We start from the raw sequence: 18,972 nt of genomic DNA, 5'->3' as shown, positions 1-18,972 counted from the left end.
GCTGCCTAATGTTTCCATCTATGGTAATATGTTTAAAAACAACAACAGACTCCCCCAAATAACCCCTCAGGTCCAACCTTCCACTTGCCAGTTCTGGTGTATTTTGAATGAACTGATGATCTTTATTTTCTGTTTCCTTGCTTTCCCTCCTGTAGCCCAGAAAGGTCAGTGGTTGAGTGGATTTTTTGACTACGGCTCTTTCTCAGAGATCATGCAACCGTGGGCACAGACTGTGGTGGTTGGCAGAGCCAGGTAAGACCTGTTTTGTTTTGGAAGCAATAAGATGAGGTGGTTAGATAGCATCACCGACTCAGTGGACATGAATTTGAGCACACTCCAGAAGGTAGTGAAGGACCGAGGAGCCTGGTGAGCTGCAGTCCTTGGGGTTGCAGAAAGTTGGACAGGAGTTGGTGACTGACCAACAATAACAAAGGGCCATATAGGTTTTTACCATTAATGCTCTCTTTGGCTAAATTTTCTAACAGTACTGGATTATAGTCATGCCCGAGGCAGCCTGACTGGAGCCCTGGTTCCCACTGGTTTTGACAACATTTCCTTTTCATAATGCCAAAAGCAAAGCTCTCTGGGGGCCGTAAAGCCCAACCACAATAGCTCACCAGCGACACCCCCCTACCACGACCTTCAAAGAACATTTACTTTTAAGAGTAGGTTCCCAGTGAATCAGACTCATCCACTTCTCTCTGTGACCCCCCTGAAAGATCGGTGTAACCGGAAGAAGTTCCGTCAGGGCATCGAGATCATTCTGCTAACAAATGCACTGGACTGGCTTATCATCAGATTTGAATTACAAAAAAAAAAAAGAAAAAAAGGAGTTGACCTGAAACAGGGGTAAAATAAGCTGGAATAGTTTGCAGGAATACCTCTATTTTTCAAGTGGGAAATCGAAGTTTCTATTAAATTTTAATACCCACTCTGAGAAGCGCTTCACTCAACAGCGAGCCCTGCACGGAATAATCTGTGCCGCTCGCTGTAACGAGCACCTGCCAAGGCTGATCTTAATCTGGCCCCGCGTTGCGGAGACACGCCGCCCTGGGGACCCACATCTGGAGCTCACCTGCCTCTCGGGGGCAATCAGTTTCCCTTATCTTGGTGAAAAGTGGCACCTGCTCCAGATTCTCAAGCATGCCACGTCGGGGGGAGATTTAGATTCCAGCCTTGAAAATAATTCTAGGCTTTGTGGTTGTCTCCGCCCAGCTGGTCAGCAGACCTCCTGTTGCCAATGACAAGAAGCCATCAGATGGCAAATCCCACAGACGGGCTCTTTCCCTGTGGGTCTGAATAAGAGTCAGCCTGGAGTTGGCCCCAGCCATGGTTCCCCGGGACTAGTTCCAATTTTTTCCCTGGCATCCCAGGCTTCTGCCTTACCATGGGCTTCCAAGTCCCAAGGAGGATTATTCTTTGTGTCTAGAGAAGTCCCACTGGGGAGAGAGCCCCCCTACTTGGGACCTATTGGTTTGTTATAGGGAGTCTTTGAAGGACACTGGGACCAACTTTTTGGGAAAGCATCTCTCAACTATACTCTGCTTCAGTTTTCCTGTCCGTAAAAAACATGCCTGATTTTAAGCCTCAGATAAACCAAACCTTTGTTAATGTCTTTAAGATCCTCCCGTGGGAAATAAGAGAATAATGCTTTCCACTTATGATGGGAAGAGGGCTTGTTCTACGAGCAGGATCAGTCAAGCTTGGCTTCGGTTAGCTCCGCCATTGTTTACTGCAGCACTCACCCTGACTCTCTTTCTTTCCATTTGATGAGTTCTGGGCTTCTCACTCCAAACCACATACGCATGCTCACAAGTATATAAAACACAAATGGAGCCAGCTTCTTTCTAAAGCAATGGCATTTCGAGAAATAAATATAAATGTATTCTTCTGGGATTGTTACTGTAAGTGCTGCCAAAACTCATCTTTGGTATGTATGTTTGGAATATGTGTGCTATTGGCTGTAAATTGTCTTTTATTATTCCATGGCACCTTGTCCAGGGACACACTATAAAACAAGATGTAGCATCTTCATGTGCTAGCCTGATAAAATTTATATGAAGTATAATAGAAAACAGAAGTTGTTCTGAGCTGTTTTCAAGTTCAATAAATAACTGTAATACTCGGATAAAGATGTTCTTTATTAGGTCACATGGGCCCTAATATATAAGTTATAAGTTACCGATTTAGGGTGGCTTTTGCAATTACAAGTTTCCAGTTGGATTGTTAATCATTGTGAACAGAAATATTTCTGAACCCTCCTGTGTACCTGCCGCTCGTTGTCTGGTTGTCTAGAGGGCTTTTGGTTCTGATTCAGTGCAGGCAAGTGACAAGGGGGTGGGTGGTCCCCACTCTGGCCCCTGTCAGGCCTCTTGTGATCACAGGAATCCATCTCCAGTAGCCAGAGTGACAACTAAAGACCATCCTCCACGGAAAAGTTTGTTATGGAGATGCTGTGGGGAATGAGAGACTATAACCCGCCCCAGCCCCAACCCCAAGGAATGCAGTCAGAAGGTGAAGATTGAATCACTTTTTCCAGAGTGAGGACTCACCCTTACCTTGCAGACTCGCTCACACTCACCCACTTTCTCTCTGCCTTCCTGATTTTTACTAGGAAATCTTTATGAGGACCAGGTGTGGGAGGGTGTCATGAAGTACAGATGCAGAGGCTTTGGGCCCCTGAAGAACTTTTTTTTAATTAACAGAGCATGGAGATTAAATATATCCTTCCAATATAGATCGCCTGTTCCACCAAGGTTACTTCTGAAGGTTATCCCTGGCCCCTTGCTCTTTTCCAATGGAAGAGGAAGTTGAGGGCTTGTTTAACCACTTCCCGACACTTGGTGTATATCTTTCATCATCATACAACACGCCTGCAAACTCCCCGTCCATACGCCCTGTGATGAGACCTACTCTCCCGTCACGTCTTACCTGGAACCCCGTCATTAGTAGTCACAGACAACGACAGCTCTGTTACAGTGACGTTTCAGGTTACCACCACCTGTCCAACCATTCCCCTCCATCTTTACCAAAGACCTGCTGTGAACTGAGCAGTTTCACCGATTACAGTGATTGAATCTGTGTGTGTGTGCGTGCACGTGTGTGCATGTACGTGTGTGCACACATGCCCATGTGCACAAGATCTCATACACATACTAGGCTGTTGAGTCTCAATGCAGAAGCTTCCCTGGTACAACCCTTGGTTTAAATTTATCCTGTGCTGGGGAATAGGAGTGACTCTGAGGGTACTTTCCTTCCAATTTACCATATTTACCAAATCTGTGAAGTAATGTTTTACCCTAGGAAGAGTCCGATTTCCCCCTGCCTCTGTATTTGTTTCCACTTCCCCTCCACCAAGGTGTTGATGTAGGATTGGAAAATAATGACTAGCTGTAACAGTGACATTCACCAGGCCCTCACACGGCTCGTTCTTTATCAGGCTAGGAGGAATACCCGTGGGAGTAGTTGCCGTAGAAACCCGAACAGTGGAGCTGAGTATCCCGGCTGATCCTGCAAACCTGGATTCTGAAGCCAAGGTAGGTCACCTCTAGTACCCTGAGTGCCCATGCTTGGGGCTCTGTTTTCCCCGCTGCAGAGCCGTGGATGTACTGCGAGCATTGCAAACCACCAGTTTTAGAGGCGAGACAGTCAGCAGCCTTGAATGAGTCTAGACCATCACGTGCTTACTTTTAAGATGACTCGGAATGCACTGCCAGCTAAATTCTTAGGTCTTTTCAGTGGTCTTCCGGATGCTAGAAAAAACAGTCTCTTTTTGTGGAGAACGTGGTCTTGCAGGAAGACAGCTGAGATGATGCTGCGGGCTCGCTGGTCCCGGGTTCTCCGAGTACACGCATGGCAGAGCTGCTTCTGGAATTGATAAGGACGCCTGCCCTCAACACCAGACGTGAATGCCGCAGTCTGGATTAGGTTTTCACAGCCTGACTAGGGGTTGGGGGAGGGACAAGAGGAGGTTATGCAGTGGGGGCCCATGCGTGCTGTTGACTAAGCAGAGGAGGGAAGCTGCGCCAGGCACAGAGGTGGCTGCATGTGGAGACTGACCAGGGGGCTTGCTGGAGTTGTGTAGTCAGGTCACCTCAGGTGGCCCTGGGAAGCATTGATCGAGAATGCCTCAGGTCCCATCCTTCCCTTGGAAGCAGTAAGGTTCCCCCCTTGGGGCTAAGGAGGGGCGGGTGGTGGAATCAAGGCTGAAAAAGAGGCATATTTAACAAAGTCCAAGAGCCAGGATCCTTTCTTTTTTATTTCAAAGATGCGGATCTTGATGAACAACTTTGGTTTAATTTTTTTTCTTTCTTTTTTTTTTTTTTCGGTTTTTAACAGTAAAACCTCGCCCTCTTGAAGAGATTCCCCCTTCAAGCTGTGTCATTGTTTGTGTCTTTCTCTTTGGCTTTTCCCAACAGATTATCCAGCAGGCTGGCCAGGTTTGGTTCCCAGACTCCGCGTTTAAGACATATCAGGCCATCAAGGACTTCAACCGTGAAGGGCTGCCTCTGATGGTCTTTGCCAACTGGAGAGGCTTCTCCGGTGGGATGAAAGGTGACTGGTCCGGCCCTGGGGTGGAGGGGTGGGACCAGTACCCTGAACCCTGTAGCAGAGGGTGGGGAGTGTTCATATCACACAGAGCCTCTGGTTGTCCTGAGCATATCACCCTAGGCTTTGGGGGGTTGCTGCCGCTGCTAAGTCGCTTCAGTCGTGTCTGACTCTGTGCAACCCCGTAGACAGCAGCCCACCAGGTTCCCCCGTCCCTGGGATTCTCCAGGCAAGAACACTGGAGTGGGTTGCCATTTCCTTCTCTAATACATGAAAGTGAAAAGTGAAAGTGAATTCACTCATTCGTGTCTGACTCCTCGCGACCCAGTGGACTGTAGCCTACCAGGCTCCTCTGTCCATGGGATTTTTCAGGCAAGAGTACTGGAGTGGGGTGCCATTGCCTTCTCCTTGGGGGGTTATGCTCTGATATACCTTCCGAGTTGTAACTGGAGTGGGAAAATTCATTTTTAACTGCTCCATACAAAGTTTCAGAACCTTCTACGGGGGTTATCTAGGTGGACCGCCGTTGGAGGTTTAGTGAGCAATGGACTTTCTGATGGTCCTGGATCGTGCTAAGTCCCTATGCCTCTCTTGTGGCCATTCTCTTCGTTGGTGTTACTCTTTAACGCTCTACCCGACTAAGATAGATACTGAAATTAGCCCTCATCAGGAGAAAATGAACAAATTCAATACCAGAGGGTGTTGTCGGTGGCAGTCTGTGCTGTGTTTTATGATGATCTGACAGCAGCCCCGGGCCTGTGGCTCCAGTGCATTAGACCGTGATTAGGAAGGCCCTGCTTCGTGCCCGAACTGCCATTGCCGAGACTCCTCTGTGTGCGGAGCCACCATGGGCGGTTCTGGCAAATGCACTCTCCCTCCCAGCGTCACAGAGCTTTCTCTCCAGTGGCCAGAGGTTCACGGCCGTGTGGAAGCCAGAGAGGACTGACTCAGGGCAAGCGCGAGAGGGGATTAGGGGAGGAGAGGGAGGGGGAGTCGATCCTGTGAAGTGAATAGCGTGATCCGAGGGAAGGCAGAGAATATGTGAGAGAGCGAACTCAGAGTAGCTTGGGGCAGGAGCATCTCCTGCCTTTGAGGGAAGAAAAAAGCGGAGAAGTTATCCTCTTTCAGATCATCAACTGTGTGTGGAGGGAGTGAGAGCCTTTTGCCAACACCTTTCCTTTCCTCGGCCAGGAAAACCCCTGCACGGATGGCCAGCCTCCCTACCCAAATGTAGACAGCCAGGCAGTTTTTATGGGGTTTTTTTGTTTTGCTTTTAGTTGAAAAGGCCCCCTTTGTCCACATTTACTGGAGAACTACCCCATCTTGCACTTTCTTTGGGGAGACTTGGCCTATACATGCAAATTAGTGTTTGTATACGTTCCTATTCAAGGTGAGTTATTTTTTGACCAAGATAATAAATCAGTGGAACTACCATGAGATACTGAGAGTCTAGGTTAAACAAGTCAATTCTACACATTTTTATTGAGCTCCTATGTGCAGGGAGCTATGCTACTTCAGAGAAAACAAAAATAAGTCAGGAAAGACATTGCCTGCAGGAGTCAAGAAAAATGCCCTGTGCAGAAAGTTAAACCCATGATGTATAAACAAAACATCACAGTGTTCAGAAGAGAATGATGCTATATGGGGGCGGGGGGGTAGCTGAAATCCCTTTCGTCTATTTTTTTGTTTGTTTTTATTTCTGTGGCCATGCCCCATGGCATGTGGGATCTCAGTCCCCTGACCAGGAATCAAATCCATGCCCCCTTCTTTGGAAGCACAGGGTCTTAGCCGTTGGACTGCCAGGGAAGTCTTTGAAATCTCTCTCCTGTATGTATGTTTGAGATTCATCAGATTTCCCTTGATCCCAGATCCCTTGCCTGTAAGATTTACATTAAAAGGCGCTGCCCAGGTGGCACTAGTGGTAAAGAACCCGCCTGCCAATGCAGGAGACACAAAAGATGCAGGTTTGACCCCTGGGTCGGAAAGATCCCTGGATTCGGAAATGGCAACCCATTCCAGTATTCTTGCCTGGAAAATCCCATGGACAAAGGACCCTGGCAGGCTTTAGTCCATGGGGTCACAAAGAGTTGGACACGACTGAGCAAAAAAAATAAAAACTTTAAGACTTGGAAGAGAATGCAAATGCTATTCCTCCTTAGCTACCTCTTTTCTAGGAAACATGAAAATTCACTCATCCTGACATTACTTAGGAGTTAGTCAGCCTGGCTACTTTGTCCCAACAAATTTAGGGCTCAGAAGTTTGCGATGTGCTGCTCGTAGGGGAAGCTTAATTCTGCTGCACATTTGGCTCTGCCCCAGATTGGCTGCTCGCCCTGTAACCATAAGAGCAACAACAATTAAGATTCATTGAGCTCTTTTCACCAGACACCGCACTCACCATTTTACATGCATTATCTTACATAATCGTCACAACAAGCCCCTCTAAGGGGTGAGTTATGTTATTATCCACAATTTACATAAATTGAGACTTTAGGTTAAGTAAATTTCACAAGATCGTTTAGCTAAAAAATGAGAACACAGATCCATTTTACTTCCTGCAGCACAGTTTAGAGCCACGAGCCAGAACAAGACCTACTGTACTATCCCAAGAATAGAATATCTGGGTTCCTGAGAAAGTGTAATTGTCCACCTACCTCCCCTCTCCTTTGGGATGACTGTGACAAGAAACTGCAAGAACTCAGAAAACGAGTTACGGTTTTTCTATTGTAAAATATACACAACATAATGTTTGTCATATTAACCATTTGTAAATGTATAATTTGTCAGCATTAAATACACTCGCAATGTTGTGTAACCATCACACTTCTCTATACCCCAAACTTTTTCATCATCCCTGACATAAAAGTCTATACCTATGAGATAGTAACTCCCCATCCCCACCCCCATCCCTAATCAAAAATGAATTATTAGCCTGATATGGAACAAGATCAGCTGTGTTTTCTGAATTTGTGGTGCTGCTGCATTCATTTACACATCGCTTAAGACAAATAAGCTTTGGGGAAGATAGAGAACAGTGTGGAAGTGGGAGGGGAGGAACAGCCTCCCCCCCATATTTACATACAGGTCAGGATGTTTCCTACATATTATCTCATGTAAAGGGACCAAAGCTGAGAGTCATTCCATATCCCTTGGGGAGATGTTTGCAGTTTGGGTTTCAATACTGGCTGGGGATTATGCAGGGAGGGAAAATAAACAATTATGCCATCCCTGAGTGCACACAAACACACAGCCAGGAGCCGACTGCACTGTGGGTAAAATGACTCCAAAATTGTGTGTAATGAGTAGGAAAAGATTAGAGACAGCTCTTGCTATGCTGAAAATTGACATTAGTGGAGGGGGGAAAAAAAAAAAACTCTTTACTAGTCGGCCTAGGAGGTCTAATTCGAGCAGTAAAAATATAAATAAATAAATAAAAGCATGTCAAGATGGTATTGGTGCTTTTTCTCCCAATGAGCTCTATCTGGCCGGAAGGCTATTCAGCATAATGCAAAATTAAATTATAAAAACTGGCTGAATATTTAGATGGAAGAGCCATTTGGAAGCAGTTTATTTAGACGAACCGGCAATGACCCACAACAGGGAGACATCAAGCGTGAAATTTACTAGAAATTAGCACCAGGGTCCCAGCCTCAGCATGAATAGCTTGATAGGATGCAAATCCCAGTGATATTAAGCTGCCTCACTGCTGGTGCTACAGGGTCACTCTCAGTCGGCTTTTCATGTTATACTTATTATTTTTTCCCAGGACGGGTTATAAATAACAATAAAAAAAACACATTTATTGAAAACTTTAACTGGAATGAAAGTCTCTTTTAAAGTCTCTGATTACTTGGATGTTGAAATACCGCATCAGCCGGCCATAATGAACTCATAAGAGACTTGATGTGTCTGTGGCCCGTGTTCGCCTGACGTTTACCTTCAGCTCCTAAGATAATCTCGCCCCAAGCCAATGAGATCTGTCTCAGTTTTGAGAGAGTGGGGCACTGCAGAAACACCCTACCACCCTCCTCCCTTGTTTGGTACATGTGGCCGCCGAGGAGTATCCATGTTGGGTAATAATGAAGGCCCCAGACAGGGTTGGTGCTGGGGTGCCAAGAACACCCTGGGAAGGCTGCGTGATCACCATTGAAACAGATGGGTTTTGCTCAGAACACTTGGAAATCTGCAGGCTCCCGCCTCTCTGAGGATGAACCTATCAGTATTTTCCATTCCCGTTGCGTTTCTCAGTTCCAAGAATTGACAGTCAGCATATGCATCGCTTTACAGTTCCCCAGACTGATGTCTAGCCGAAACCCTTGGGGATCCCCCTTCTCCTGCTGCTCTGGCCATGCTTTTGCTCTGTCTCTGAAATATGAAGGGATTTCAAACAAATGTGATTCAGATTGTTGCTAAGCGCTTCAACCTGCCTTGCAGAAATGTCTGGTTTGGGGCAGCTGGGACCCAGTACAAGCATGTTGTGTGTAGAGTTTGTGCATGTGTTTATGATATTCTAACAGCCTTTGTTGCTTTCTGCGTGTTTTGATGGTTTGGATTGGCGGGGGTGGAGGGGTGAGGGGGCTGTTGATGATCCAGGTTAGATGGGGGCATTGTTTTCCGTTCCGAACTTGTCAGGTTCAGTGAAGCTTGATGCTTCTTTTCTGCTCACAGTCTTGGAGGCCTGAAGATAATTGGCAGTCAGATCCAAGCCCTGCACAAAGCTGCTAGTACAAGTTCTGCTATCTCTGAACATAATCAAAAGTCCAGGCAAAATTCAGAAATACTCATTTATTCATGTCTCTCTTGAGGCTTTCATTTGGCTCAGCTGTTGCGTCAGATGCAGGACAGCAGATTATTTTGGTCTCATGCTCTTTTCTCGGATTAACAGTGGTGGGCTAGGAATGTAGCAGCAAAGGGACCTCCCCAGTGGTCCAGTGCTTAAGACTTCATCTCCCAAGGCAGGCGGTGTGGGTTCCATCTGTGGTTGGGCACCTAAGATCCTATATGCCTCGTGGCCAAAAAACCAAAACACAAAATAGAAGCAATATTGTAACCCATTCATTAAAGACTCAAAAATAGTCCACATCAAAAAATCTTAAAAAAAAAAGAATGTAGTAGTAGAATGTTGACTTAATAAGAGCCAGAAAGATCTAGGTTCAAAGTCTCAACTCTGCCTCTTACTTGCTTAAGCTTCAGTTTACTCACCTGTCACTTGGGTACAAGAAGAAGTTTTCTGATGATTGATTCATACGTGTGTGTATATGCAGTCATGCTCCCTGGTATACAGTAAGCTAGCTGTGAAGATAAAAAGAGGGACCAAAGTCCATTTCACAAAAATAAAATGCACACATACTCAGCTTTATCCCAAACAATTTGCTTATGCACAAAATCAAGGTTTTTAAAATTATACACGGGAAGTACATTTTGAATAAAGTCCTCTCCTTCTTTGGGAGCTGGGTCTGTTCATCATAGCACAGAGCTGGATTTTGATGTAGACATGTCTTTAACGGAGCCAACTTCTCTGGTGGGCCAGTGGTTAATAGTTTGCTTTCCCATGCAAAAGGATGCAGGTTTGATCCCTGTTCGTGGAACTAAGATCCCATATGCCTCACAGGCCAAAAACCAGAACATAAACAACAGAAGCGATCTTGTACCAAATTCAGTGAAGACTTAAAAAACCCAACCCCAACAGAAGTGAGCGAAGAGGCTGGAAACAGTCATTTGCCTCTTAACTTACTTTTTGTTTTTCACATGGAACGACTGTTTTGTGCCGTTTCCTGTTGTTCCACATTGTCGTTTCATCTCCGCTTCCCATTTCTTCTCCGCGTGTGATACCACTGAGGGCCACTCCTTTCTGTTACTCAGTTGCTGAGACTATACTCTTGGCAGCACTGAAAAATGTACTGCTAATTACACAATTATTTTATTATGTAGCTCTGGTTGAAATATCCACTGAAGAATTAATTTAGTTAAAATAATTTGAACTGAGCAATTATTTTCATAACCACAGAATTAGCGTAAAGCGCTTAAAGTCCTTTATTCCCTGCTCTTCATACAGCAGTTGGGTAATTAGCAGTAAATTTTTTGGATCTTTGCTTTCCTCACAAAGGAATAAATGTCTTTGTTCTGATCATATATGCAGAGTGTATGACCATTCACATTCCACATAGAGTTTTTCCTGGGGCAACTTCTGAATTGGGGGATTCCTTCACAGACCAGCCAGCCAGGTTGGAGCAGTGGAGAGAGGCGCACTTCCTCCATAGTTCCCTTGTGCTCACTGATGATTCATATAGAGAGAGGGCCGTTTTTACTTTGGAGAAGGTAGCAGTGTAATTTGCCAGTAACTACAATGAAAGCAATTTCTCTTTGGTCTGCTCTTAAGTTCCTGAAAAAATCCTTCTTTGCTTTGGCTTTCCAGACTGATTTATTCCAAATTGAGATCTTCTCTTTGATAGGAAAGTTTGAACTCAGTTGAACCTGCTCTTTGGTGCTTCAAAGGATCCATTGTGGTTCCACTGAAATACTCATTAAACATCTGGAATCATAAACCTAAAACTTTAGCAGTGTTTAGACTTCAGTGAGCTAGGAAATGGGGAAAAGCCATAGATTATTAGGAAATAAATAACTGATCCCGCTTTCCGAGGACTGACTCTATTTTCACACCAGGGGTCCCTTTTCTTGAGGCTGCTTCTGGCCTTGGCTGGGGGGGAGGGGGCGCGGAGGGGTGTTACAGAGCATGCTCTTTTGCAGAATAAAGGGGTGTTTCCTCTTTTCCTGTGGTTGTGTGATATTTCCAATAAATACATATGCATTTAAAACGTTTTCTCTCATTGATACCCTGATAAAAATGCAACTGATAATTGATTTTTTCTTTCTCGCTGTGTTTTTTGCAAAGCCTGCATGTACTTATTCATTTATTCAGCAGACGCTTACTGAGCACTGTGTTCCAGGCACCGGCCAGGACCCTGGGGATGCAGAGATGCAGTTTTTTGGAGATAAAATATTTGAAGGATCCAGTTTCATTAGCTGTGCATTCGGAGGGCTTATCATATGCTAAGTATCATGAGAAGAATTGAAAAGAGCTTGAATAGTTCCTTCAGAAAACTTAATGTAGTGAGAGCGATCACATATTGACATGAAAAATACTCAACACTGGTAGAGCGAGTGTGAATTAATGTGGTGAAACCTGAGTACAGAAATTCAGGGAAGATGTAAAATGGAGATGCGGTCCACAGGGCCTGCACCCTGTATCTCATGAAAGACAGTGCACTTTTTTTTTTTTAAGATGTATTTATTTTAGTTTTGGCGGTGCCAGGTCTCCGTTACTGCACGGGCTTTCTCTAGTTGCGGCAAGCAGGGGCTCCCCCTCGTTGTGGTGTGGGCTTCTTGTTGTGGTGACTTGTGTTGTGGAGCACAGGCTTAGCAGTTGTGGCCCATGGACATCGTTGCCCTGCAGCATGTGGGATCTTCCTGGACCAAGGGTCGAACCCGTGTCCCCTGCAGGGGCAGGCGGATTCTTAACCACTAGACCACCAGGGACACCCAGACAGTGCACAGCTGGCGTGCTTTTGAAGGTCACCTGGCGTCTTAAACAGGGCACAGCTGGGAACACCAGCCGCTTTAGTATCCAGGACCTGGGGTGGCTGCACCCCCAGACCTGTTGCCTCTGGCCACAAGCAGCCTTTTTTCTCTGTGTACCGTGATGGGAACAGTGTTTGGAAGCACCGCTTCATGGCCTCTGATTTGTCTCTTTCTCCCCAGATATGTACGACCAAGTGCTGAAGTTCGGCGCTTACATCGTGGATGGCTTACGGGAGTGCTCGCAGCCCGTGATGGTCTACATCCCTCCTCAGGCCGAGCTCCGAGGTGGCTCCTGGGTGGTGATTGACCCCACCATCAACCCGCGGCACATGGAAATGTACGCGGACCGGGAGAGCAGGTAGCGCTCCTTCCGTGCTTCCTCGCGCTGCCCCTGGGGAGCCTCTCGCTGTGGGGTGTCCTCCGGGAGAGACTGTCTAACCAAGGGGCCTTTATCTGACTCAGACTGTCCCCAGAGGGCTCCAGGGTCACAAAGCTAGGCTTTCTAGGTAGCATCCGCCAGCACGAGAAGGGAGCTAGGCTGGAGTCAGACTTTCCCAGTGTGATCCCCCAGCCTCGATTCTTTTACCCTGAAATTCTCCATCTGGGACCCCCAACTTGAGAGACTCTCTCCTATTCATTGTTCAGATCGACCTATTCAGTATCTCTCTTTTTTTTAATATTTTTTTTCTTTTCTTAATATAGACCATTTTTAAAGTCTCCTTTGAATTTGTGACAGTATTGCTTCTATTTCATGTTTTGGTTTTTTGGCCACGAGGCATATGGAATCCTAGCTCCCCGACTAGGAATCGAGCCCACACTCCCTGCGTTGGAAGGCGGAATCTCAACCACTGGACCGCCAGGGAAGTCCCTCACTATCTCTTTCTTAGGTGTGTGGCAGAGGTGGCTTACAGCGAGGTGGGGCAGAAGGACTGAGCTGTTAGTCTGGAGTCCTGGAGTCTTCACCAGACCCTGCCGCAGGCTAGAGGGCAGCAGTCCTCACTCCCTGAGCTGCTTCCCCTTGTCTGTGGGACGAGCTGGATGACCATCGAGGTGCTTCGCGGCACCCACGTTCTTTGGTTCCAACCCAAGCTTCTCCCCCAGGGCCAGTGCCTCCCTCGAGGCTTGGAGAGCAGTGTTCGCAGTTCGCAGAGAACTGCAGTGAAAATCCCAAGCTTCCATTAGTCATTGGCGCCTGAAACAAAATGGACCAAATCCAACTTCCTTTCGTGATCTGTTTTCAGCCCTTGCATAAATCTTACGTCATATTTCCTTGACATTTCCATGCCAGTCCATATATCCAGTCATTTTGTTAGAGCACTTATGTCTCCCCTTTCCCCAAAATTTCAGCCTCTTACTTCAAAAGCTGATTAAGAGAATCCAGTGGTTTTATTGTCAAATCAATGTGCTAACGTTCTATACTTAAGGACTGACTTTTAAGTCCCAGCTTAGCCTCTGATCTGATATCAGATTATATATGTATACACACATACACATACACATATCAACCAGTGAATGTGTTAGCTGCTCAGTTGTGTCCGACTCTTTGCGACCCCATGGACTGTAGCCTGCCAGGCTCCTCTGAACATGGAATTTTCCAGGCAAGAATAAGGGCGTGGGTTGCCACTTCCTACTCCAGGGGATGTTCCCCACACAGGGATTGAACCCATGTCTCTTGCACTGCTGCACTGGCAGATTCTTTACCATAGGGGCACCTAGGAAGTCACTATGTGTGTATATATATATATTTAATAAAACCTTCTACACTTAAAAAATTATATAAATGTAAAATAATATACGTATGTATATAATTTTTTTTCATGTGTAGAAGGTTTTCTTAAAGGTGTTTAGGGTGAACTTCGTGGTAATAGAACGTCATCAGTATGTTCTAGAAGTGACCCTGAAGCCCTTCACCCTGTCATTTCCATGGCGGCAGGCTGTTTCCTCTCCCGCTTGGCCTGGCCCCGTGAGCCCGAGTGTAAACGGCAGGCTGCCGTGTGTGAGTGGGACTGGTCGGCACCCACGCCCCTCGTTGCACAGCATGCGTGATGGAGATCGTTCAACTGTCACTGCACCTGGAGCAACTTCTTTCTTTTCTTTTTCTGGAAAATGTGACTTCTTTTACCCTTCTCAGCTGTAGATGGTGGAACCTGTATCTTCTCCCTTTGAGACAGAAGTAGACTGATGTCATAACGAGAATGATTTTATTTGCTTTCTGCCAGGCCTCTCTCGCAGCCCACTTAGACTCTCTGGTGCCTGCTCCTCTCCCCAGGGTTACCTCTGTGAACCGAGGGTGGGCAGAACCATAGCGAAGCTATTTCCTGGTTCACAGACTATACCCGGCCTCTCTCTGTTGTCTCCTTTCGTTAAAGTGCCTCTGTTTCTGTTTTGTCTCCCTTCCGTTTTCTCTGATCCAGGGGATCCGTTCTGGAGCCGGAAGGGACAGTAGAAATCAAATTCCGCAGAAAGGATCTGGTGAAAACCATGCGTCGGGTGGACCCAGTCTACATCCACTTGGCTGAGCGACTGGGTATGTCTGCGTGTCCTCCTGGCAAGTCAGTGAGCCGTTCAGCTGATTTGCAATGAGTGCATTCATAGGCCAGGGGCAGAGGTGCTGAAGCATTTGATCAAATTCATGATAATCTTTATTTACTGTCCTCTATGGCAAGAACCTTGGTAGAATGAAACAGCGTGTGTAATAGGAGGGGAAGCGGGCCCTAAAAAGGCAAAAGTCACCCGATTTTCCTTCCGATATTTCCTTACAGTTCAAGCAGCTCATCTTTCTAGGCTTGTGGATGTCCTTGTCCAGAGTGGTTAGCGGGACACCACTGTTGGGGCAGGCTGGCCAGGCAGAAAGCATGGTCAGCCTAAGTATCCCGTGCCTGCTCGTCTCTTTGGACGAGCCCGCCTCACTGCTGAGGAACGTAAGAGTCCGTGTCATGGGACGGGAAGGCCACAGCCCTTGCCCCGCAGCATGCTAGGGCCATCCCGAGCTGGAGAAGTGGAAGCAGAGAGCGTGCACTGTGCAAGTACAGCAGAGGCCAGGCAGCAGTGCCCCGGGAGCGTCTGTGCTCCGTGCGTCCAGCCTTTACTGGGTTGCTCACTTGTTTCCGGGGCTTTTGGAAGGCTCGTGCGATTTGAACATTGGACTAAACCGTGGGAGCCCTGTGTTGAGTCCAGAGCCTGAAAGAGTTTCCAAGTCTCTTAAAACACTCATTTTCTGCCCAGGTCTCCCACTGAGACCTTTGCTATGTTAGTATAAGATCATCTTTTGTTTGTTGGTTTGGTTTGATTTTGTTTTTTTCTAAAGGAACAGAGAGATTGTCTTTAAAAGGTAGTGAAATCCAGTGAATGGAAGACGTAAAACAAGAGATGCTAGCTCTTTATGTTCCAAGTAATGGTTTAATTAGTGAAGTACCATTGGTGAGCCCTCTACACCCTCCCCATCTAGAGACACAGAAGCTGCTGGGTGTGCCCGCCCTCACTCTGGAGTCCTGAGCCGTGCACGAGCGTGTGTGCAGGTCGCATCTGACTCTGTGCAACCCCACGAACGCAGCCCTCCAGGCTCCTCTGCCCATGGGGCTTTCCAAAGTGTTTGCTGTACACAGCGACTCGGGCTACCATAAACCCTGTTCGTGTCCCATTGTTTGCCATTAGGAAACAACTGCCAATAACTCTCACCCAGCACAGCCTGATCCTTTTATAGGATCTGCACACAGACAGCAAGAAATTGGCCAGGTTTCTAAAATCTATTGCCACCCAGAATTGTTGAGGTGGTTTTTTTTTTTTTTCCTTTCTTTCTTCTCCAAACAGGATAATTACTTCTGACCAACCCCATACACTTTAATTAAAGTAACTGCAGCTCAAGTGCAAGTTCCTCACAACTGTACACAGAGAGAGCTCTAAAAGCTTCAGCCACCGATAAGCATCTCGCTCAGATGCTCATAATTGCTCCCAGCATCCGGCGATCATTGCAGCAGTTTTTAACCCCTCATTCCGTACAAAGGCAGCAACGCCACAATTGCGGGACACTGCGAATTGCATAATTGTTTCTCTTTTTTTTTTTTCTTTTTTCCTTTTTTTTTCTTCTTCTTCTTTTTTTTTTTTTTTTTGCTGGTTTTCTTTCTGGCCAATTTAAAATTTGTCAAAGTCGGTCTTCTTCTGGATCACTGCCCTTTGATATTTCGCGCACTCCATTTGCCACAAACAAGCCGCAGGGCCGCAGTTCATGCTGACTCCAGCAGAAGCAGAGAGAGCTCCATTTATCTTACACTGCCTGCTGAATTCCTCCTCATTAACTGGGGGTTCACTGCCTCTTTTTAACCCCCCAATGGCTGTTATCATCCGTTCAGAGTAACTGGGTGGTAGGCAGAGGGATCCTCTCTGACATCTGTTTGCAGAGTGGCTGGAGGGTGAGGGGTGTGGGGCTGGGAGGCAAATGACATCGCTCCCACCTTCACCCAGCACCTTTCAACTTTTGAGACGTGGGAAGGGGAAAAGGAGGAGCTTCCCAAGTGATGGCCATTTAATCATTTGTTACAAATCATCTCATTATCAATTTCCAATCCACATTGAAGAAAATCAGATTTATTTAACCTTGACCAAAATGGCACAAGAGAAAGACTCCTCAGTGGGCTAAACATGAAGCAGGCTTTGTCCTGGGGCAGCCTAGAACATGAGCAGTGGAGCTGGAGGAAAAATGAAAGAAAGTGAAAGTGTTAGTTGCTCAGTGCTGTCTGACTCTCTGCGACCCCATGGACTGTAGCCCACCAGGCTCCTCTGTCCATGGGATTCTCCAGGCAAGAATACTGGAGTGAGTTGCCATTTCCTTCTCCAGGGGATCTTTCCCACCCAGGGATCGAACCCATATCACTTGTGTCTCCTGCATGTGCGTGTGGAGTGAGATAAGTGTGTACAGGTCCTGGGTGTGTTGCTCGCAGGAAGGTTGTTGAACTTCTCCGAGCATCTGTTCTTTCATCCGGAGAGTGGGGGCCACCGCCCCTTCCTGGTTAGCGTCAGGATCGGATGAGTGTGCGTTTGCTCTGAATCTGCAAAGCACCTTCCAAATGTGGGGACTGGCATCCTTTCCTCTCCATCCTAGTCATCAGAAGCAGCAGCAGGTGCCACGTTTGGAATCGAGCACTCTGGGTGGCTTTGGCCCACTTTGGGAGCGAGTGGCATAGGGAAGGAAATGGGGAAGCAGCAGCAGCAGTCCCATCTCTCAGGCGCTCTCGGTTGGACGGGGAGACCATGGACCTTCAGGCGTGCTGTGACAGGACAGATCAGCGGCGGTGTAACGGGAACAGTGTCACAAAGCCAGCTCCTTTGGGGTTCACATCAGCTTCTGGCTCCTTTCTTTGTGCCTAGAAGCAGACTGCCAAAATGCCTTTTTTTCTTTTACAAAATGGGTGAAAATGACTTAATTTTCCAGATTGGGAGATTGAGGCAGAAGGAAGCGTTAAATAAGTCATCCAAAAATATACGCTGGTGCCCACAAGGGAATTTCTGGTTCCCTGTGTGCCGCTCTTCTCAGGATTTCCTCCGATTTTCCTTGAATACTCAGCCTGATCAAAGTTAAACAAGAGCGCTTCCCTTTGTGATCTGAAGCCAGCTGCCCCGAGAGGAACCTGCTGCAGGAGGAAGCCTGTGGGAGTAGATGTTGTCCTGTGCTCCCCGTCTCTTCCCAGTCGGCCTCGGCCCGGGGAGCGTGCCGTTCAGTCACTTAGACCAGTGCACGGTGACTGATGGTGGTCAAAACTGTAAATAGTATTTACTCATTAATAATACTTAATGAGTAAACAATTTAATTTTGAACAGCTGACTTCAGGGAAGCCGGGCATGCTGCAGTCCATGGGTTGCAAAGAGTCAGACACGACTTAGCGACTGAACAGTAACTTCATCTCTTTCGGGATTTTTATTTTTAAGAAAATGACCGTTTGTCATTTTATCCAGTTAGTTTGGATAGCGGTGGTGAATTACTAGTGTACAGTTCTCTGGTTACAACAGAGAGTATGAAATTAGTGTGTAGGTTGGCTCCTGATGAAGGAAAAGGGGATAATTGCCCCAGCAAAAAATGCGGTGTCATCCCAGATCCCGGAATCTTGCATTGCTGGACAGGTTCTGACCCTGAGTCCTCGGAACCGGGGCTTGGCAGAGTCAGTGCCAAGGGGAGCATGTCCTCCCATCTGGTTGCCTTGAGGAAATGAAGCTCCATCTCTGGAAGCAGCGCGCAGCCTGCCAAGGCCTCCCCTGTCTCGCTCTGACATCCTTCTACCTCTGGGACAGGCAGGGTGGCCGGGGAGCGGGTGGGCCTTCACAGCCTGGCCTCTTGATGCCGTGATGCACGGTCCTCCCGAATCTTCGCCCTCTTCCTGTGTTCAGAGGGAAGTGACGAATCAATTTAGGCAGAGGGGAAGCCGTCCGGTCCAAGTGCAAAGCCACTGTTATGCTCCCTCCAGGCCCTGTCCTCAGTGCAAAGAATACCCGGACCTAGGGGCTGCTTGGTGGAGCTGCTTTCTTCTCCAGACACACGTCTTGGCCATGGCCCTGTTCCCGGACAGCCGGGCAGCCTGCCATGCTGCGCACCGGCTGTGCCCACGAGGACGGAGCATGCCCTGGGAGTGGTGATCGGATGCAGGCAGAGGCAGCCCCGGTGAGCTGCCCCTGCCCAGATCTGCACGCACATCTACCCTTCACCCCCACGCCTTCCAGCCTGTGGCACCGCGGGCGCAGAGGGAACACTGTGGCTGTGGGTGAGGATCAACGTGTCTGAAGATCCTCAGGCCTGCTTCCCTCCTGAGCTTCCCCTTCAGCCACCAGGATGGCAGGAAACGGACACGTCCTTGAGTT

At 47.3% G+C, this 18,972-nt stretch overlaps 1 protein-coding gene across 2 annotated transcripts in view; it reads left to right on the top strand.

Moving 5' to 3' along the window:
* The window catches only part of ACACA (acetyl-CoA carboxylase alpha), a 214,412-nt gene that overhangs the window by 175,039 nt on the left and 20,401 nt on the right, over positions 1–18,972 (top strand). For both annotated transcript variants that reach the window (XM_068978814.1, XM_068978813.1), the window contains exons 46-50: positions 156–252; positions 3,440–3,536; positions 4,419–4,554; positions 12,307–12,484; positions 14,541–14,653. In XM_068978814.1, the coding sequence (XP_068834915.1) occupies positions 156–252; positions 3,440–3,536; positions 4,419–4,554; positions 12,307–12,484; positions 14,541–14,653 (621 nt within the window). The remainder of the gene's footprint in view (positions 1–155; positions 253–3,439; positions 3,537–4,418; positions 4,555–12,306; positions 12,485–14,540; positions 14,654–18,972) is intronic.

This window comes from Capricornis sumatraensis, chromosome 8, assembly GCF_032405125.1.
Source record: "Capricornis sumatraensis isolate serow.1 chromosome 8, serow.2, whole genome shotgun sequence".
Classification (NCBI taxonomy): Eukaryota; Metazoa; Chordata; class Mammalia; order Artiodactyla; family Bovidae; genus Capricornis; species Capricornis sumatraensis.
The sequence above is the reverse complement of the archived record's forward strand: the minus strand, read 5'-3'. Positions and strand labels throughout refer to the sequence as shown.